Source organism: Hippichthys cyanospilos, chromosome 19 (genome assembly GCF_059441005.1).
Source record: "Hippichthys cyanospilos isolate Australia breed blue-spotted pipefish chromosome 19, RoL_Hcya_1.0, whole genome shotgun sequence".
Classification (NCBI taxonomy): Eukaryota; Metazoa; Chordata; class Actinopteri; order Syngnathiformes; family Syngnathidae; genus Hippichthys; species Hippichthys cyanospilos.
Genome location: NC_142387.1, coordinates 15,822,415 through 15,844,938, shown reverse-complemented (window position 1 = coordinate 15,844,938; position 22,524 = coordinate 15,822,415). Strand labels below are relative to the sequence as shown.

At 49.9% G+C, this 22,524-nt stretch overlaps 1 protein-coding gene across 3 annotated transcripts in view; it reads right to left on the bottom strand.

Annotated features, from left to right (window-relative positions):
* The window catches only part of LOC148408133 (cadherin-7-like), a 96,796-nt gene that overhangs the window by 45,025 nt on the left and 29,247 nt on the right, over positions 1 to 22,524 (bottom strand). For 2 of the 3 annotated variants that reach the window (XM_088401607.1, XM_088401603.1), the window contains exons 3-4: positions 15,293 to 15,400; positions 14,916 to 15,168 (exon numbers count right to left, since the gene is read on the bottom strand). In XM_088401607.1, coding sequence (XP_088257733.1) covers positions 14,916 to 15,137 — 222 coding nt within the window. In that variant the 5' untranslated portion in view covers positions 15,138 to 15,168; positions 15,293 to 15,400. Of the gene's footprint in view, positions 1 to 14,915; positions 15,401 to 19,802; positions 20,086 to 22,524 lie in introns of those variants that run through there. The other variant, XM_088401606.1, reaches the window with a different exon arrangement.

Below are 22,524 nucleotides of genomic sequence, written 5' to 3'. Positions count from 1 at the left end.
ATCTGAGATTGACTAGTCCTAACCCCTGGCCTAACCTCAGGCAAAATCCAATTCAGTCCTAACGTATTTCGGGATTATAAAGTGCATCTAAAATCAATTCCCTATTTTAGAACCGTTTTCATACATAAGGCGCATAGAGTAGAAGCTACAGTAGTGGCTGGGCTTGTATTATGTATCCACTAGATGGAGCTGCGCCAAAGAGAATGGAAACAAAACTATCAGATGTCAAATATTTCAGAAATGAAGAATAAAGATGATTTGTGGAAAGTATAAGCTGAAGAATGGGAATTAATACTTATTGATTACGTTAAAAGCTCGTTTATTTCGATGCCAAGACGAATTAAGAGTTCAAAAGAATATAATTATTCAATATTAAACTTAATTTTTTAATCAATCGGTGACAAAAACCTATATTTTTTTGATTCAAAAACAGTGTCTGGATTTTTTGGATAACATTTTTTTTTACTAAAACCTGTGGGGTTTTTTTTTTTTGTGCCTTGTCCCCATATAAATTGCTTCAAAATTAAAGAATCGCACTATGGACTCAAGACCGACCTCAGTGTGTCGGCCTGCTCCCAAAACGACTGTTATCTGGACTCCCTGTCCTGGATAGAACGTTTCCAGAGACAGCGCAAGGCCAGGTTGCAAAACCAAGGGCACGCACAAAGGCACGCAAAGTGGGGTGTTGATTTTAAGCAAGAACACACACTGAGCTTGTGTGTGGTTTTTTTTGGCTCGCAAGAAGTAGAGCTATAAATACGTGACGCCTTGCGAAGGCCCGGCCAGATATTTCCACCTCTGATTCGGGCTCATAAAAGAGTTACAACCTTGTGAGTAGACACACACACACGCACGGCTGCTGGCAAAGAATATGATTTGTCGAAAGGGTCGGCAGGGGTTCAAGGTAAGCGTTTGACGCATCTTCTTCTCCCGCAATGAGCCGTGATAACAATTTAGTAGTCGCACCCTCGCTTGGCGACGTTGGCATCATTTTACTCGACGCTCACTCAAACACCTTCATTCATGCTGTTCGACTTTGCAAGCAAACGTTAATCTTACTGTAACAACAATTTATAAATGTTGTGTTCTGTAATACATATTACTATTTAAGTTTTTACTTGATTTGCCCTCCAAGTCGAGTGAGTTTGAACTGCTATTTTACTCGCCACAAACACAAACGGGCGTGTTACTGTTGTGTCGGTGTCATATTCTAACAATCCCGGTGTGTTATGTTGAATTAATGTTGCCGTTGCTCTTATTTCCAAATGGCGCGGGTATGTTCCGGCGTGATGTTGCTGTGGTTTTGAAAAAAAAAATTTGGAATACAAAAAGAAAAAAACCCATGTAGCATTTTTCCGCGGTGATGGTGCACATTGCGCTTTATGATCGGTGGGGCATGTACGTGACAAAATCACTTTTTCTGTTGTTGCGATTTATACGGCGGTGCGGCGTATAGCCCGGAGTTTACGGTGCTTTTTTCTTGGCCCTCTCTTGCAAACTTGACCATTAAAAAAGAAAGACAAAAAGAAGGTTGTTCCGCCCGAGCCGCGGCGCGAGGAGGACGCTCCCTCCGCGTGATGAATGGAATCAGAATCCTTGCTTAATGACAGCGGCCGGTGATTTGTGGCCCGTTTTACGCCGAGAGCAACTTTGCGCTATTGTGAAGGTGAGCCGTCAAGGTTAGCCGCGGCGAAAAACACTTTGCTAAATCCCATTTTCCGGCCATATGATGAAAAAGCGAGCCGCGGGCGCGAGGAGCCATTACTCGGGCTCCGAGGGGACTTTCTCCGGAGCCGCTCCGTCTTTTTGCCTCGTCGCGTCATCTCCGTCCCAAAGCCTTCGCTTTTTTTTCCCCGCGTCCAATTTGCACGGAAAAGTCCAAATTGGCCAGCGCGTCGGGCTTCGCGGCCTTTGTGAGGAGGCGGCTCTCCATCCGTCTTCGCGGCCACGCCGCATTGTCTCGCCGGAAAAAAGGCGCCCGTATAAAATGTCCTAAAAGTACTCCTGTGCAGGTAAAACGAGGAAGATTTCCCTTTCTCGCTCGTGGCGCCATCCATCACGGCTTTTATATCGCCGTCTAATTATGTTGGCCTTCGTCTCCGCGTGCGAAGGCACTATTCATCCGGCGTGATACTTCTGCTCGCTTCTTTTTTCCTGGGGGGAGCACGCACCGCTTGACAGACAATGGCGACACCCGTGCAGATGGTTCGGGGTCAATGAGATTGCGCGGGGGGGGTCGCCCTGCACTCGTAACACTAATTAGAGTGGCGATAATTAAACTCCCGAGTCTTTCTAGCTGGCAGACGCTAATCAGAACGCCGCCGCCGCCGCCGCCGCCGCCGCCACTTTAAGGCTGTTGAAATCTCTCAAACGCATCGAGGTGTAAGCCAAATTAGCTTCAAAGAAGGCCGGGTGATCGGCGCCAAAGAAAACAAATGTAGCCAAAGGTGCCAAAAGTCAACGTTTCTGCTCGTTTTGCCGCATTAGTGTGAGCGTTAGCCAAAATTCCGGCATCCGATATGTGCGTGCGCAAGTCGATACCCTGAGGCGTGTAAATCGGAACATATTTGCAAGTAAACGCAAACGTACAGAGGAATACGTGCGCAAGTTTACCCTGCATTGCGCCGCACTCCTGCGCAAAGGAAATAGCACGGAGCAAAACACTTCAGGCGTGGAAACTTTGCCTCCTCCATATGTGAGCTCCAATTTTGCGTCAAAGCGCGAGCCCCCGAATTCCCTTTAAGCATCCGCTTCAAAGCAAAACTGCTGACGCCCTTTTTGAGTTGTTGCCTTGCGACATTTTTGTTAGGCATGTCCGGCCAATTTCTGCTGTTCAGCCAAAGCGCTGTCAGGGGCAATTTTTCGCGGGGCCTTTCCGGGGGACGTTAGCACGCGCCCGCATCAGCGCGCCGCCTCCCGAGCTCCACTTGTTAAGACCCGGCTGGAGGCGCGCCTTCAAACTACACTTGCAACGGCGCCCGCAGGGCTAATTAGCGGACCGCAAAGTATCCCATAAAGCTACGAGTATGATCCCGAGCCATAAAAGTCAAGCGTCAAGGGTGCGGACCGGGAACATTTGAGGGCGGCGCCGCAAGTCATCCTGGCCCTAAAGGTGCAATCGCCTTCAAGTGTGCGGGCTGGGCTCCGGAGGAAGGGACTTTTTACGAGCCGCCGGCTTTGTCTTGTCAAACTCGGATGCGAGGTGTCACGGCGTTTGCGGGGCAGGCCGACATCCGCGGCGGATTTCAAAGAAGCGAAGAGGGAATGGCGCGCGTCAAGAACCACGCTCCGTCTCCGGAGTTCAAGCCGACCGCCCGCTTTAGCCCCGCGTCCTACGTGAGCGTCTTTCATCTTTCCTCAGTGCGCGCAGAGGCGTAACTTCCCGCGTTTGTTTAGCGCGGACACTCGTACACGTTGATTAAAACAGCCGTGAGGCCGAGAGCGCTCGCGGCGCCGCCCGCTCAACGGGAGACGCGCGGACCGTCTCCTCGCGGGACGCCTAAACCCGCAGATTAGCGCCGCCGACAAGTACGACGGTCGGCTGACGGACGAACACGCGCGATTAGCCGTAAATGGGCCCCGTTTGCACTTTTTTCAGAACGGGGACGAGCGGAGGGTTACGGAGCTTTCAGGAGTCGCGCGCGGTTATCGCTCCGTCGCCAAGCTCATTAGGACGGAAACCGGCAGATTCATTGTTTGCATTAATCCGCTTTACGACCCGTCCTAAAGTTGTTCTAGTCCAAGATGTTGTATCGGCAAAAGATTTTACGATACCCTACGTCAACTGGACGCTTTAAGTCTGCTTGAGTTGAGGAAAAACAAGGCCGGGCCCGACAAGGCGGCGCTTAAGCTACGAGTGCTGTTTTGGAGTTGGAGTAATTTCCCAATCATCTCCGAAGGTCTGGGGGAGGAAGGGGAACCCGCCGCGGCGATGGAGGTCAGCCGCAAGAGTCCAGTCAAGAGGACTGTAAGCGAAGGACGGACATCATGTGATATCTTGGCTTGAAGTTTTCTACAGAAGAACTCAAAGATGAGGGTTACCGGTCGGCTCGCGCTGCAGGCGCTTCAATTCATGTGCGCCCGAATTGGCCGGCCTCACGGAGAAGGTACCACATTTGCCTTTCTTCTTTTAGGTTTTTGTCACCTAGCTAAGGGATCCTGGGCCCCAAGGTTTTGTGTGTCTCCTTCCGGCAAGACAACCGATCGGGACGGTTATCCGGCTTCCGCAGAGCTCGCCGAATGGGGGTGGACCAGGGGTGAGGACCGCTGGATCTTTCCCTGGAGTGAAGAAGCCAGGAGTAAGACTCCTGCTATGGACTACTTCAAGGATGAAATCCCATTTTTGATACTCAGAGTCCAGAGGTTTCCGTCCCTTGCTCCAGCAGAGTACGGTCCACTCGAGTCAAACGCCGATCCATAGAAGAACGCGCGCGATTCCTCGTTCCGGGGGCTCGATTCCGATTTGAATGTGTTGGCCTTGTTGCGTTTGCTCTTCTAGAGCGGTGGAAGCGTCCTTCCTTCATTTCCAGGAGCGCCCGGAGGAAAAATAAATCGAAGGGATCCATAGAATCGGAAGACTGCAGTCTGTCCCCTGCCCCTGCCCTTTTTTTTCCCCTTCTTTTCCACGGTGGTCCAACCATGGGGGGGGGTTGGCAGACACTGTTTGGATGAGTGGGCCTCCAAGAGAAAGGGCAAGTCTCCATGGCGCCGCGTGTAAATATTGGCGTCGCCACGGGGAAGGCATCCCAGTGTTTACCGTTTGGGCTTCCCAAGCGGAACGTCGCGGCCGACAACAGCGCCATGTACAGTAAGAGTGCTTTGCCGTGACATTTATCAAAAGTGGCCTTTAGTCAAAGGCTGGGGCCGGGCGTGAAGAGGTTTCCTGATGATGCGGGCCGGCGAGGCGCCCGCCCGCCCGCCCGCCCGCCCGCCCGTCTTTAATGGAGCAATATATCTGGCCCACGGGCTCCCGCCGCAATCGCGTTGAAAATGAGCCCCGGCTCGGATTAAAGGCGCCGCCGAGACGGGCCTCGATTTTAGCTAATAGACAGCGCTGACACGCCGCAACTTTTCACCGCGTCGGAAAGCCGCGCTTGTCGCGGACGAGGAAGATAGCGCGCGTGCCGCGTCAACCGTTAAAAGGACACTTATGCCATTTTTCATATCTTGAAAGCATCCACGGGCGCTTAGTAACATGTCTGGGATACGCTAAGACTGTCTCAGGAAAAGGCTAACAAGGACGTTTGATGCGTTCTCGGTTTTGGAATCTTCCCGGGCTTTTTAACCCTCCGGTTGAACAAGTACAGTATATTTGGCAGAAACAGCAATAATGTCCCTGGGTCACCTTGACCGCGCTGTGCATATAGTCACGCAAACGTGTCTAAAATGTGAATGACGCAAATCCAATATTCAGTTTGAACCGATGATCTATTGTATTTTACGCACAAGAAGACGCACCTAAAAAGCCTTCAATTTTTGACCTTGTCATCCGGTGCGGCTTATACAGTGCATAAAACGCCAGTTTTCATTTTCATCTGGTGGATGCACGACGCAAGCCCAGCCACTCCTGCAGCTTCTACTAGATGCGCCTTATAATGCCGAGCATCTGATGCATGAATAAAAAAAAGGTAATTTCATGAAGGTGCGCCGTCCAATCTGGGCGCCTTATAGTGCGCAAACTAAGGAAAAAAAGTTTGACTGGTTTATCGGATTGTTGACAATTCCTTTAGCGCAGCTCCATCTTGTGGATGCGTAACACATCCACCAGCCCCAACTGTAGCTTCTACTCTATGTGCCTTATGATGTCATGCGCCCTATATACGAAAACCCTTTCAAAATCAAATGTATTGAAGGTGCGCCTTAGAATCCCGTGTGCCTTATAGCGTGGGAAATTCGGTAATAAAGTTTGATTGACATTTGATTTTTTGTTGACGTTGCCTTTAGCGCAAGTCACACAACAGCGCCTCTGCTGGTTGTGGACAAGCGGTGCGCTCGTTTCCTCCTTCACAATCACAATTTCCGAAATGGATGATATGGCCCATCCTACGTCCAACCAATAAAAGGATCTTCATTTATAGCACAAAACTTAAATTTCACAGCTATTTATGCATGGAAGAAAACAATTATGGTAATGACGCTATTATGCATTTTCTGAAAAAAAAAAAAAAAAAGAATATATTCCAGAGAACCGCGCATGTAATATTCAAGCCCGAGGCCGGTCTGCGCTAAGATGCGGCAGCGTGTCAACGGGTCGCTTAGCGTCGCCTTCACAAAACAGACTGTTCCTGTTCCAGGGGATTTACCGCAAGAGTTCATTTTGTTGATTTTTTTTTTTTCCTTCTCATTCTGATTGTTGGCTCAGACAGGCATAAAAATAACACATTCACATATGGCTATGGCTTCCTGTTAGTTTTCCCGCAGATCGTAAAACCTTGGCCAAACATTTTCTAAACGCTTGCTAACAGTTTGAAAGGTTTTCATGTCGCTGGCAAAGAAAGTTCCTCTACAATCACAGACTAAAGAGGCATTACTTGCCGCAAATCCGCCATTTTACGGAAGAACTCCTTCGCTGCCAACGACGGCCATCAACATACGTTTTTACTGAGTTGGCAATGAATAAATGAATCATAAAACATGCTGTTCACGTATTGAAAAACTTTACATTCCAAAATCATCCGGTTAAACACATGCGCGGGCCAGAGCCGGCCCCCGGGCCGTACGTTTGACACGGCCCGTTGAATGAAGGGCCACATTTTGGGGGGTTTGTCCTTTTCGGGCATGGTAAAAACATGTCACAGACCAGGCCGCGACCGGCCCCCGGGCCGTAGTTTGGACACCCCGCCTTGAAAGAGCAGAGCGGTCCTTGAACTGCGCCACTCCGGCTACTTCTCCAGCTTGATTGAAATACGCCCACTAGCAAAGGCCGCCCAAAGCGGGGAGAAAAAAACGAAAGAAAAACAAAAGAGCGGCGCGATGGCTTTTCTCTTTTTCTTCTTTCGGCTCCTCAAGAGAAGCCAGCGCAATCCGAGGGGATTACAAACATCCCCGCTACTTCAAACAATGAAAGGCCTTATTAAAGAGCACCGCCGCAGGGCCCGCGGGACGCGTGCCCGCCGCCCCCGCGCCGTCCGCCGCTCCGTCCGAAAGAAATCGCCACTTTAGCGGTGAGGGCCATTCCCGAACATATTATCGATTTCATTTGACTTGATTCATGTATTTACCTTACTATTTATTCATATTTTATTTTTCGATCAAGTATTAATTTGTGTATTTAATTCATTTGATTTAATTAGTAATAATACCACTATTTATAATCAGGTTTTTTTTTCGGGGGGCAAGCTTGTGATGAGCGTCTTGCTCAAGGGCTCGGGAATTCAATCGCGGGAGAACAGGCACAACTAGTAATTTGGCGCGCTTGAAGATAAACTCATGTAACATATTTGGAAATGTAAAACTTCCTTTTGCGGGGACAAATCCCTTATGGCATGGTATGGACTGATATGAAAAGGGGCGTGCAGGAAGCGAGCTAAGCTAAGCTAAAATAAGCTAAGCTAGTTTAGCACGCCTTCACTAAGTTAAGCTAAGGCGTGCGCCCGCAAGCGTATGTAGGTCACCGGTCCTTTTTTTTTTCTTTCAGGATTAGAGGCCATGATTCATTAGGACTCCATTTAATTAGAGAAGGAGGCGGCCCACGTGACGCCCCCGCCCCCCGCCCATATTAGGCTTTCCTTGACTGGACGACGGGAAGCGCGTGCGCCTCCAGGTGATGTGAGCGCAGCTGCAACTTGGACTTGTTGACACGCGCTTGTGCACAAATACAAGTAAACAAGGAGGGGAAATATTCAATATTTTGACTTCAAATTCAAAAGTGTCATTGAAAAGAAGAAAATAGTGAATTACTGATTAAAAACTGAGGTCGTGAAATTACTATAATTAAATCAAATAAAAAATGACTAAGTAAAACCGTGTTCATTAAAGTAGCTACTTTGAATGTCTTTTTTCTGAAATAATCATAATTGTGTTGAATTGATTTATTTTCTTGATAATATAAAGAAAACTGATAAAAAACACTATATTATAGTCATAATATTTAAATTGATATATGATTATACAGTTATAATATTAAAAGGGGTGCTATTTTGATGCCTTTTTTTTTTTTTAAACAGAACCAAGAACAAGTGTGTGGTCGGTGTAGTTTGAGCGGCTGCCTATGTGAGCAAATCTGATTGAATTTGTGGGATTACGAGGCGTCAAATGCGCCGTTTGATGCGCCAAGCTCCACGAGGTGCCGATCAGACGCAAGACAAAAGCGGCTCAAATTAGCAGCCCCGCTACGCACAAATGGTTAATATTCGTCGTCGTAAAACGGACGGTTGGCAAAAAGCACAAATGAAATCCGCAAAAGATCTTGAAATAAAAGCTTTTTTTTGGAGGCCGGGCTGCCGCAGAAACGCAAACGGCTTTTGAATTATTCAGCAGTCAGACCTGTTGGGGATGACGAAAATCCCCAACATCAGCACTTTGCCAGCACCCCCCACTAAAAAAAAATATCTACATATTTAAATATATATTTAAAGACCCCCCCCCAAAAAACCAAGGCACATAAAAGGAGGCAGGCGGAGAAGTTGGACTCAAACGGTTGGGTGCGCATCCTCCTTCCCTGCCCGGCTGCCTTTCAGATTTGAGATTTTCCTAATGAGGCTTGCGCATACAAATGTAAAAGTGGCGACCGTGTGACTAGCGGGAGCCAATAAAAGGCCTGGAATACATGGGCAGGATTCCTTGAATTTTGTTTTCACTTTATAGCAAAGGCGTCCATTGAATTCGTCGATTCATTCGTTCAAAAAGAGTGGCTCCCTCTAGTGGTCCACACATGGATCACTCAAGAAGGTATAATAATGCTGTTTTCTTTTGATTTACTTTGGTTAATCCACTGAAGTACGCTTCATTTACAAACATTCATGTTTCTGCAATTCCTATTCAATATTCTTAGACAGTTTTGCCATTTTTTTGGTAGCTTCCAAATGACAAGAAAAATACCATATTCTGCGCATTATGAGGCGCACCTAAAACCCTTCAATCAAAAGCTGCCGTTTAGTATTCTGCACCTTAAGGGGACGAGGGACAAAAACTTGTTTTTAAATCAACAAAAAAAAAATATATTAAGGTGTTAAAAAGAATTAGGATTAATATTTGATTGAATCATAATCCTATGCTTTTCGGATTGTTTTGTTTTGATTCCCTTTAACGCAGCTCCATCTAGTGGATGCATAACACAACCCTAGCCATTACTGTCGCTTCTATTCTATGCGTCTTATAATGTGGTGCGCCCTATATATGACAATACTTTTAAACACACCTTATTATCCAGTGCGATTTATAGTGCAGAAAATACGGTAATAAGGTGAGGGATTTATCTGATTGTTTGGTTGACATTCTCTTGAGCGCAGGCAGTTCCATCTAGTGGATGCAAAATGAGACCCCGCCCACTACTGTAGCTTCCATTCTATGTGCCTTATAATGCAGTGCGCCTCGCATACGAAAAACGTTAAAAAGGGGGCCATTTATCGAAGGTGCGCCTAATCGTCCGGTGCAGCTTATACTACTGAAAAAAATAACGATTGACACGTCCACTGGATATCACAGTCGAAAGTGAATTTGACGTCAGGAGCGGAATTTTCCAAACCACGCGCGGCGGCTTTCGCCTCGGCGAGCTCGTCCTTGTCGACTGCGCGGCGTGCCGCCCTGTCGCCCCCCCCCCCACATCATCTCAGCGGCGAACGCTGCGGAGAGTGACCTTTGCGGGCGCGCCGCACGCTCGCGCCGTGACGCTAACCTTTTTGACAGCGGACGTCCGGGCGGATGCTAATGAGCGCCGCCGTTATGTCGGCGGAATTAGTGTCACGCGCGTCACCGGCGTCTGGCTGCCGGGTGGCAAAGTGCGCCTGACTCACCGTCGTAAACGTATTTATGGGCTTTCCCGTAAATATAATCATCCATCAGGAGGCCCGATCATAAAAAGCTGATTCATGAAGCGGCTCCCAAGGAAAATGTTTTCATAGCCCCGTCACCTTATGGCAAACGGCGGCGCAAAGAGCGTTACCTTCAAAGGACGGAAGCGCCGACGCCGGAGGCTAAAGAATTTCGCGTTTCGGCCGCGGACGGAAAAAAAAAGTGGATGATTTTCACAATGATCAAAAAAGACGTGAGCGACCTTACTGGCGCGGCATCCGAGATGAACCGAGGCAACGCTGCGACCCAGGGCGACGCTCGCCCCGTTCAATTTCGAGCCCTGTCCGAGTAAATACGCATCTCATTCCGTTTCCTTCCTGCTCGTTTCTATTAGAGCTTCGTTGGCGTCATTAACACCGGGAGCCTCATTTTCATAATATTACAATAGTCTTGGAGTTGAGGAAAAATGGCAAGGGGTTCATCCTCTGATATCACCATCCACGTCGAAGGGATGCGCTGATTTCTTTGGAGCCTGGCCTAGCAACCATATTGCTGTAAGTTACAAATCAAAAGGATGTGGAGGGCGGCTAAGTCTTTAGTCTTGTGCGCTGGTTTTTTAGGCAGCAAACGTTAGCGCTGGCGAGCAGCGCCCCATTCATTTGACGCCGCGCTTGTGGCTACGGCGCTGCAAGAAGTACAGACCAAGAACAAATGGCTCCATTTCCTTTTAGGCAGCAAATGTGCAAACCTTCCTAACGCCGGGGGAAAAGCGCTCAATTTGACATCGTCGCTACGATACCGCAAAAAGTACAAATACGTAGGAAGGACGGAAACGTCTTTCAGCCATCTACTGATGTCCGCCGCAGCCCGTTTGGGTAGCAAATGTACAAACGTTAGCGCTCCGTTCATTTTAGGCCGCGTTTGTGGCTGTAACGTTGCAAGTACAAACGTGGTGTTGGAAGGACACAAATGTTGGCCTTTTTCAGCAGTTGCAGCCCATTCAAATGCACGAACATCAGCACAGGGGAACGGCACTCCATCGCTTTGCGGGACCACGTCGCAAAAAGTACAAATCGCCGTTTTTCCGGCACATCGCTCGATTTCCGCCGCAGCCCGTTCGGGCGGTCGAAGTGCGAGCGGCGCTAAAGCCGGGGAGCGGCGCCCCCTCGGTTGGACGCCACCCTCGCGGCTACCGCGATGCGACGAGCGCAAACTCGGAAGGACGGCGAACGGCGCTGCGTAACGCGGCCCGTTTCGGCGGCGATACAGTCGGGGTGGGCAAACGCGTCAGGTAGCATGTGCGCTCTACCGGCGCTTCAGTCAAGCGGCGGCAAACGCGGGCGCCAAGGCCCGCCGGAGAAACACGTGAGCGTTTCCCAGGCGGGACCGCCTGGCCGACCTCGCGTGCACCTTCGCCTCGCCGATCCCCCGCGGCGGCGCGCAGATGCTCGCCCGCCGGGAACGCCAGTCCGCTGCCAACGGGAGCGTTCAAACGCCTTTGCTTGAGCAATGGGCGGGAAAATTAACATCACGCATCGCTCGACGGCGGAAAGGAGAGATGAAGGAGCGCGGCCGGAGGCTCCAGGCTCCAGGCTCCAGGCCGGCAGCCAGGCTTTGTCTCATCTAAACGCCAACTGTCTTGACCGAATCAAATCTCCTCATTCGATGGCTCAAATTTGAGCAAACTAAACTTGGTTTACGCAAACATCAACTGGACTAAAACCTGGAAGCGAACCCCGCCAGCTTCAGGCCGCTCCTCAAGCTTCCAACAACAGCAGAAAGCGAAAAGCGGGCTGACTCTCGGGGAACCTCGCTCCGTCGGCCGGACCCACACATACACTTGAAAGTGGCCCCGCGCCAAACGGCGCTCTCTTTCCGACGACGGCCCGTTTAAGGCTTCAAAACGCAACTTCAAATCCATTTACAATTGTCACCGTGTCTTCCCGATTGGTTGCTACATTGATTTTGTCAGAGCCGCCGTTAAGGCAGCCCGCCGACCCCGGATCTTCTCTCCGTTCGCTCGACATATCTCGGAAAGCGATAGAAAAGATTACGCTGGGTGCCAGATTGCTCAAACTTCTTTCTATTGCCGATTAATATGAGATTATTCTATTACTGATTGATTATAGCTGCCGGGATTTCTACAGTGGTCTATTTCCTTCCCTCCGTTTACGTCACGCTTCTGTAGATGCGAACGATATCACGATACGTACGAGTACCCCTTGGTTCAAAACGGCGAGCGTTATGGATTTCACCTGCGGCCCGCCTCGGCAGCAAAGTCGTCTCGCACGCGCGTCCCAATCCGCCCGACTTTTTTCCATATTCTGGAATACGGGATCGAGAAAATTCCGGCCCCGCTTTGAGGAAATCTGCACGGTCGCGCCGGAATTTTCCAGTTTAGCGCACTCCAATTATTTTCTCTTGACATTCAAAGAGCGGACGAGCCGCGGCAGCCTTTTCATTTCCTCCGGCTTTCGATGAGCTTCTTCTTTTTTTTTTTATTGGTCATGTGAAATGAAAAGTCATTTTGCGATGCCCTCGCGAGCAATCGGCGCGCTCCGAGGTCAGACGTCTTTTACCAAGCCGCTAAGATGCAAATTCCAAAAACAAAATGTCAGGCTACGCCACCTTCCGGAAATGCGCGAGATGCGAGCGAAGGCGCGATTAGCAGCGCTCGCGCTAAGCTAGCGCAAGCGAGCAGAGTGGCGAGTCGGCGCCGTGAATGTGTGATTCCGCTGCGGCGTTCTTGGGCCAGGTTTGGAATGGGAGCGGACGGCCAAAGGGGCAACCTATTCTGACGGTTTGGACACAAAGCGTTTTGTGGCGCAGCCAACCTCTCCGCTTGGAAAGCCGTGGAAATCGCAAAGACGTATTTTTTACAGTGTTTAAACAGGTTCAAGCTTATTCTGAATCTGAAAAAAAAGCTTTTTTTCATCAAAGTGACTGAAATGGAAAAAAAAAAGTCAACTTGAACTGGTATCCGCTGAGGGGCCATTGCTGGCAAGTGTCTGCCAAGGTAGCGGCTATTTTGATCACATCCCAATTCAAGGTTGCCTGAGGCCAGTATAAGGTCACGAGAGGTCACCGCGAAATCGCTAGAGGTCATAAAGCGTTGCTGGTCAAAATGTCCTGCAACAATAGCGAGGTAGCGGCTATTTTGATCCGTACCCAAGTTCGTCCCGGAGGTCGTTAGCGGGTCACTAGAGGTCACCAGAAAATTGCTACAGGTCGCGAGAATTTCCTTGAGAAGGGAGCAAAACGCGGTGACCTCTAGCGACCTCCGGGGACCACGAAAAAACCCTGGAGGGTCGCCACCATGCCGCCGGAGGTCGGCGGACCTGCGGTTTGTCGCGGGGAAATTTGGAAACGTTGACAATTGCCCAATTGTTGAGCGACGACCCGAAAGTGAACCCCCGCAGATCCCGGTCGGGAAAGGGGAAAATATGGGGGCGGTCCGAGGGACCCGCATCCCAGACGGAGCAGCCCATCCGGACGAGCGCAAAAAAGCGCAAAGCCCTCGGGTAAGAAGAGCCGAGGATTCCGGGGCGGACCGTCTGCCCGCCGCAAAGCCGCTTGGCCCTCAGCGCGCGAGTGGCTGGCGTCCGCGCACGCCAACTGAAAATGCTCACATTTTCTTCCCCGGGGAAATCCCGCCAGTGCCCAAACTGCGGTCTGCGGGCCGTTTGCGGAAACTCGGCCCTTTCACAACAGCATGTGGCGTGAAATAAGAGAATCAAAAAGTAAGCTAATATAGCAATATCTCAGTTTTTATTTCATAAATATATATCGCTAGTAAAATGCTCAAGATTGGCCGTTTTTTGCTTGTTTGTTTTTTCAAATGGCCGGCCTTCAAAGAGTAAAAAGGATTTTTTTTTTTTTTTTTTTGCGTGTCCACATTCGTCACGGGCAGTGAATGAGTAATGTTGCCAAGCGATAGTCTGAATCCAACTCCAAATAATCCAGACATATCTAATAAATCTCCGCCCGTGTCTTTTGGTCGCCGCCTTCTTTTTCAAATTGACAATAAAGGCCGGCGGTGTTTGGCTGACCGCAGAGGTCGTGACCCTCTAACATTACATTCATTACGCTCACATATTGCTTTTTTTTTTTTTTTTTTTTTTGGGAGCCGGTGCGGTTGTTAGGGTCGTCGCCACGGCAACACCGGCACCTTCTGGAGGAGTCGGAGCTTGAAGTTTGCTTTTGCATGTCAAGTTTGCGGCGGGATTGAATTACAGCCGCTTCCACTTTGCGTTGCTAGCGAGCGCTACCGCTCCCCCCCCCCCCCCCCCCCCCCCCCATGTTCAACATCCATTTATACATTCATGCCTTATTGAAGATGGATTTGGCTCCTGACATTTGCTACGACTAAAACACACACACACACTTGCCCGCTTATCACATTTTGAACGGCACACTGCGGGTCAAAGATGCAAAAAGTAACATAAGAGGCGACTGATCACTGACTTTGTATATGGCATCATTGAGCTACCACAGTGCTTGTCAGTTTTTGTTTTTTTTTTGCAAAGCTCTCTCGAGCAAAGAGAAAGCATTTCGAATATTTGTCTTCAGCAAGATCAAGATAAAGCAGGTGACGGATTTTATTCCTGTGGCTTGAAACTTTTTAAGCGTCTCTTCATGGCGGTTAGAAAATTTCATGTAGAATCCAGAAGAGCAAACCAAAAAAGGGACTTTTTAACACTTGTGCCGTATTGTGTCTGTTTTTTGAACATTCCTTGCATATTTTCCTGGTGGTATTTTAGCGATTTTCCCGAAGTTCTTTGAAATTTGGGGTGAAATTTCTCTTTGATGTCGAAATATTTGTGCTTTTATTGCCTACTTTATTATTGCGTGGAGTAAGTCAGCAGAACGTACCGTGCATATGACAAAGAAAACTCCGGAAAGGAATCAAATATGGAAAGAAAGGGGGTATTTTTTGTAGCGTGGCGCGGCAAAGGCCGACTCACCTTTCCCACGTAGAGCGGCTCGTTGCCCGTGAACTCCTCCAGCACGAAGAACTGGTTCCATACCCAGCTGCGCCTGTGCCTGCGCCGGAACTCGCCCCGGTCCCCGGAGCCGGCGTCCCCGTCCGGCCCCGAGCAGCCCCCCTTTGGAAGCGGGAGCAGGAGGCCCAGGAGCGCCAGGAGAGCCAGGGCCGTTTGCACGCTTGAGCGCCGCCGCGCCATCATCTGCGCCGCCCCCGCCGCCTTCCTCCCCGCGCTGCTCCAAAACCCAGGCGGCCCAGAAGAGCGTCACAAAAGTAAAAAAAAAAAAAAAAAAAAAAAAAACTCAAATGTCAAATCCCCGGCGGGGTTTTCTCCACTCGGCGGCGAGCTCGTTTCACCGGGACGCAGTCAAGCCGGACGTTCCGCCGTCCCCGACCGGAGGTAATTCCTTGCGCCGGGGCGGGCGGCTAACGGGGCGGCCCGCCAACTTCTCCGATAATTGCCACCTATCGGAGCGCAGAGAAGACAAAAAAAAAAAAAAAAAAAGACAACGTCAGCGAAAGCGGCGCTGCCACCGAGCGTGGAAAGTAATGTGATTACTGGCGGGCCTGGAATGTGATTACTGGTGCGCCAGTAATCACATGCTCTTACTAATCATATCCAAACTCAAAAGACAGCCAATTGGGTCACCCGGCTTGAAGTTGAAGTGGAAATAAGCAGAAATTGGCTTTCAAAACTTCCGGCGTGCATGAAATGGCTTTTGCAAAACGGCAAGCGCGTGCAGCCGACAGAGGCGCCCCCCCAAACGCCGTTCGGGGCAAAAAGAAAAACGACGACCATCGATATGCTATATAAGCTTCACCGTGGCCTTATAGCGCTGCAATAAAATTTGACTGACTTGTCTGATTGTTTTGTTGACATTCCCTTAGCGCAGCTCCATTTAGCAGACGCAAAACGTGAGCTAGCTTCTATTCCACGCACCTCATAATGTGGGGTGACCTGTTTGTGAAAACACTTTGAAAAAAGGCAGTTGGTTGACGGTGTACCTTATAATCCTGTGCAACTTATAGTGCAGAAAACAGTCATGATGTTTGACTGACTTATCTGTTTTATTGCCGTTCCCTTTAGTGTAGCTCCATCTAGCGGATGCATAATGCAATCCCGGTCACTACTGTAGCTTCTGTTCTATGAGCCTGATCATTTGACCGACTCATCCGATTGCTTTCATTCCCTTCACCGCAGCTCCATCTAGTGGTTGCGTAACGCAACCCCGGCCACTACCGCGGCTTCTATTCCATGCGCCTTATAATGCAATGTGCCATAGCCTATATATACAACTGTTTTAAAATAGGCCATTTAATGAAGATGTCCCGTGCACCTTGTAGCGCGGAAAATGCTGTCCGAAAAATTTGGCAGCAATTGGAAAAAAGTCTGACAGATACGGCTATTTTTGATGGACATTTGAGAATGGTCGAAACGAGCAACGCTTGAATTCCTCAGTTGTTTTTGCGGGTCTCCTCAAGGGAGACGGCCGTTCCAAATTTCCCATTTCTGATACAAGTAGACATTGAATTTGACACGGCACGACTCAAAAAACATACTCGGCATTGTCGGGCGTGGATGCCTGCGGGTTTTACGTGGGCCCTATCAACGTCAGTCTCCTTTGCGACGATTTTAAACAAAAAATAACAGCCCGGATGGACTGAGGCCTAACAGGAAGGCGTCCTTGACCCCGAGCGGCAAAAGATGGCGCGGCGCCGGCGTGCTAACAAGCGTCCGCTCAGCTACCTCCCAATTATGCGGCAAGGTCGCGACGCGGCGCGGCCGACGGGTCACATGACGCGCACCCCGGCGGCTCTGATCAAAAATAAATCCCGGGCGTCGGCCGCGCCTCCGACCCGCCGCGCGTGACACGTGACCCGGCGTGGGCCAAACGCAAGAGGGGGCGGGGCTGCGGCATCTTGACACAAAAGGATCCCGGCGGGCCGCCTCGTCGGGGGGGGGGGGGGGCCGCCGCTTAGACGCGTCCGACTCGCGAGGCGTCCTCGCGTCTGAGAAATGCCACGTACGCGGCGGGAGCTCGTGCGAAAGGAGACGTCGGGGAGGCGGGCTGGCACGCGACGCCCGTGTCCTCAAGCGCCACCTTGGACCAAAACCCACCCAAATGCCAAAGTGCCGCAAAACGACTAATCGTTTGGAGTCGGGTTTGGAAATCATTTCAAATGGACACTTTCGCCGCACGATAAGCCGCACCGGATGCTGATAATGTATCGGTGTGGTTTGATAATAACTGGATATCATCAGTCTGCAATGTAATCGATATCATGATATCAACTGATAGCATCGGTGTTGCAATGATTCCATATGCAGAGCAAATCATTTGACGTTATCAACTGATAACGTCAGTGTTGCAATACCTCCAAACTAGTCTGACGATAATGTGTCACGATATCAGTATTGTGACAATATTGAAGCAGACTATCATCCTATTGACATCATCACGTCAACGGATATCTTTCGTGTTGCAATAATTCCATACGGCGTCGCAGATAGCTTGATGATAATTGGGATATCGTCGGTCATATAATAACGGGCTGTACTATCATCGTATCGATTTCGTGATATGACTCGGTATCATCGGTGTTGCAATCATTCAATCAAGCAAACAGTTTGATGATAATGCGACGACATTGAAGCGCAAGATCATCACGCTGCGTCCTGAGTATCATATGATATCAGCGAGCTTGTGCAAGAAGCGTATCGCAAGTCGGTGAGCGACGGGCGCCTCGGTCCAAACGGAGTGTGTGTGAATCACGTCCGCTGAGCTGCGTGACATTTTGATGGCTGGAGTGGAAAGTGGAGCAGATGTGGCCGCAGGAGTGCTGAAAGGTACGGCGCGGTCCGGAGGTGGAGGAGGGTTACTAAGTGACTGCGCCAGTAACTTATGAGCAAAACCGAAGGGAGGCTGGAGGAACATGCTCGGGAGTTACCGCGGTTTTCCGAATAGAAGCCGCTACCTTTCGCTCACGCTATCGAACCCCGTAGCTTAAAGTCCAGTGCGGCGTATCTGCATTTTTACGCAAATTAAGATTGCAATTTACAAATGTTACAATGGAACTGAACGAGGTTTTCAAGGATGACCCGTTCTTTGGAATTTTTGTCTTCTCGAGCACTGAACGACATGAGACAACACGTGAATTGAAAACTGCCCGCTGCTCGCTAAATGCTAGCACACAATAAGATTGAGTGTTAGACAGTCGGAGATGTCAACGCAAACGGTGCAGCAACACGTGTAGACAAACAAAATGATTCGAAAGCATATATCCTCCATCCTCTGCAACGAATGACTAAAACGACCGGGGAAAACAGAGTCGCGGTGGTGAAACTCGTCTTTGTTTCCTTATGACTGTATTACAGTGCCTCCGCTAGACAAATCAAACACACCAGTAGTTGATGGCTTCCTGTTGAATATTTTAACTTGGTGTTAATTAGTAATAGTTCCCTTATTGAAAAAACATAACCCAAAATGTGTGCTAATTATCCTGGCGAATAAAGCGAAAACACAAGCTACATCGGTCAGCGCGAAGCCCCCGCCCCCAAGTGACCCCCCGGCCGACTTTGTCTCGCACACACTTGTTCTAATCCCATTTAGCAGTCCAGCAACAGGATTACCGGCGCCCGGGGGAAAGCCGACCAATCGCACGCCGGCCGCCGTTTGCCGGCCCCCTCCGTCATCGCGCCGATGTTGACAGGGATGACGGGTGCCTTGCTCGAGGGCCCCTGGGGTCAAAAGGCGGACGATCGGCACATTTGACAAGAACGGCGACCTTCCGCTCATGTTTTGCGGCTGGTCCCGCAGAGGACGCGAGTCCGCGGGGTCGCCGCGCCGCCCTTTCGTCGGCGACTCCCCTTTTTTGGCCCCATTTGGGTTGGCCGCGCTCGGCCCTCGGGGAGCCCGCTGACGGTCGCGCAACACGCCGCCAGCTCACCCGGAAAGCAAATAATATTAATCACGCCGCTTGGATTTCATTCGACGCATCTGCACAAAAATGGACCGTGGGTCTTGGCTGGACATATATATACATATATATATATATATATATTTGTGTGTGTGTGTGTGTGTGTGTGTACGTGTGTGTGTATGTACATATATTTACACGTACATATACTACACACAGACAAATATATACACATATATATATTTTTTTTTAGTATGAAGTTGCATGAAGGCGTTCAGAAACGAGCAACACAACCACAAGATTTGTCAGACAATCAAAAACGAGGCAATTTCATCCTCATCACCGCATCCTTAATAAAGTGGGGTAGTTAAGAAGTGTCCTGCACGTTGTAGCCCCGCAGACGGTTTTTGACTGCTCCTCGAAACCGAATGCTTGAATTTCATCATCTTTATCATCATCTTATCCTAAACAAAGTGTCGCGCATGTTGCGGTCCTGCAGATCCGCCTCCATTTCCATTCCAATTGCCACGCATCAATTCGCAGGCCGTTGCAATGTTTTGAAAAGTGTGAATTATTCCAGCGTGTGCGTGCTCCCCAACGGCAGAATTTAGCAGGGGAAAGGAGTCAACGATTGGATGGAAAGGGTTTCTATTGAGAAAGAGGGGGGTCACGTCCGCTCTCCCGGCGTGCAAGATAACCGCGGCTGAGACACGCGTCTTGCGCATCCATCACTCCACGGAGGCAAAACACACTCGCGCGCGCTCAAAAGTTGCACGCGTCCCCATCGAACACGCGTTGACAAGTGGCAGTAGGACAAAAAAGAAAAGAAAAAAAAGAAAGCGCCGCGGAGCAAGAACAAATGAGCGCGGAATACTAATGAAGCGCAAGCAAGAGAATCCACATGAAGACGCATGCAGCAAGCGTGCAAGAAGGAAGCAGCAACACTCACCGCACGCGTTAAAAAAAAAAAAAAAAAAAAAGATGCGGGAAGTTCCCGCCAGCAGCGCCGACGACCAAACTTGACCGAGCAGGACAACGACCAAAAAAAAAAAAAAAGGAGGGGGGAGGGGGGAGGACGGGGGAGGGAGGAGCGGCCGGCGCGTCAGCTTGTTGAACAAGTCGTCAATGATCGTCAACGAGGTCCCGACGCTCGCTCGCCATTTGTCTTGCTTGTGTTGACGGAGTTGCCGCACGCGAAGCGCTCTGCCTCCGCTCGTCTCGTCTCGTCTCGCCTCGCCTCGCAGCGACTCGGCCCGCGCGCACTGCCTCGCTCTCCATCCTTACCCTCTCGCTCACCCCCCCCCCCTCCCTCGCTCCTGCGCAGTGCCACCTCCTCCTCCTCCTCCTCCTCCTCCTCCTCTTCGTCTTGTGTGCAGCGATGACCAGCTGCAGGCTTCTTCTTCTTCTTCTGGACATCTCACAAGTACGAGGCCAAAAGGTGTCCAAGATACGGCACGGGGGTGGGGAGGGGGGTGAAAATGATATGTGTAAAAAAAAAAAAAAAAGGGCGGGGGGGGGGGAGTGGGGGCTTGCACATCCGCCTCACGTGAGAAAACTGCCGCAAAGAATTGATTTCCGAGTCAAATCTCTTCATAACACCAAAAGAAAAGGTGTTTTCATAAAATCGGGCGCATGTCTCCAGACTTAAGCCACGCCCCCCACGTAACCTTATCTCTGCTAAGATCTCGGAGTGCTCGGCTTTAGCTCATCCCGGAGGGCCTAGAAAGAAAAATGTCAAAGCTGCTACTTGTGCGGCCATAATGACAAAGTCAGTCTGTCTATATTTCTATCCATCTATCATGCCGCCCAGGCCCATCCATTCTTGAGAAATACAGGCCTGCCCCCCCCACCGATATACCCTAACTCAAAATAACGTGTCGACAACTCGCTTGACGCTTTAGCGTATTACATCAATTAGCCTAAAGAATTCAAGGTGGCCTTTGCATTCCTGACATTTTTCAGCGGGAAAGTGTTTGGACACCTCGGAAATTGAGCCACACAAATCACGGAGGCGCTAGCAAGGGAGACGAGGTGCGGGCAGACCATCATAAAAAGGGAGAAAGATGGCGGGAAGGAGCTTCCTCACTCACACAAATCACGGGGAGGAGAAGTACACGGCGGGCCAGGAAGACAAAAGGGAGCAAAGGAGGAGCAAAGAGAAAAAAGGAGAAGAGGGGAGATTAAATGGAGAGGATTAGGCGCGGGAATGAAGACGTACAGTGCGAAGGAGGAAAAATAGACGGGCGAAATAGAAGAACAAAGGGAGGAGATTGAGGAGGAGCGAAGACGCGAGCAGATGAGGAGCAAAAGGACAGAGACAAAAAGGAGGAGGAGGGACATTTTGTACGGCGGAGTGAATTTCAGAAGCTGCCAAGTTGTGATGGGCAGATGGCTCGCGAAGGCAGCGCTCAAACTTCGAAGAACGTTCCAGACACCTTGCTCCGCTCTCCTTCCTCACAGCCGCGTTCCAACACTTTTCTTTCCCGTTGCATTTATTTACAAAGGCAAAGATCGTAGAGGGCACAAATATTTGGATTGGTTTCTTTCTATGACGCTTTGTCACCTGTTGCTAGGCGGAATGTGTGTTAGCCTAAAAAAAAAAAAAAAAACGCGCGCTCACAGTGAGGACAGTGAGAAAGCCATGTGGACGGAGTTATTTTGTTTTTTTAAACGTACGAGCGGGTGGGGGCTACGGGGGTTTAAATAAGCCCGGTTGCGCTAGACAAGGCCAAAGTCATGAATGACATCGAGGGCGTATCCCGCCCTGGGGCGGAGGCCGGCGAGCATCCCCAAAGTTAGCGGCACTTTCGATCTCCTCGGGGAACGTTCGAGGTCGCCGAAAGGCCGTCAGTCTGGCACCCCCGAAAGTAAATAAATCACCAGAGGTCACCGTACCTTCGCCCGTACAGATTGTATTGGATATACCATATAGAAATGCCTCGAAAAGTTGGGTCATTTCCTCTTTTCTTTCTACCGCACGGCATGTGTTAGGGGTGGGCGTATAATCACGTTTCTGTATGATTCAGCCAAGGTCGAAGTAAAACACGGGAGGTCGACTTAATAAATAAATGAGTCATTGATTAGTTGATGGATGAGTAGCGGCCAGTTTTTGATTCTCCTTCAGCCAAACACTTGGATTTGTTCGGATTAACAAACATGTGAGGCAACCGAACGGATGGTTCGAAAAAATGGAAAAACACATCTTGCCATTGACCGAGTTAAGCGCGTCATCTCGAGGAGAACATTTTTTTTTTCGCCTGCGCTCGTCACTAATTGAATTTTCAAATGTCACGGCGTAATTGCGCTCCCAAAACTCCCCGGTTTTGCATCCCTCCCAATTAGCGGATTGCGCGGCAAAACGGGGTGGGCGCGTCCCCGCGCGGGCACCGCGTCGCTGCTCCAAGAAACGAGTGAAAAATCCTGAGACGATTCCCACAAACGGGGTCCGGGAAAAGGCTTTTGGTAAAGGGAGCGGGATTGGATGCTAGCTAACGGTGGCCGCAAGAAGGAAGCCGTTCATTTTCCGCGGCATTGGAGTCACGCTGACGTCAATGTTTGAAACGAACGTTTTCACAGAAAGGCGCAGAAATTCCACTAACGCCGAGGCGCTCAGCGGGATCCGCCGTAGGAATCCCGATTAAAACGCACTCAATGAAAGCAGGTGCAAAGTT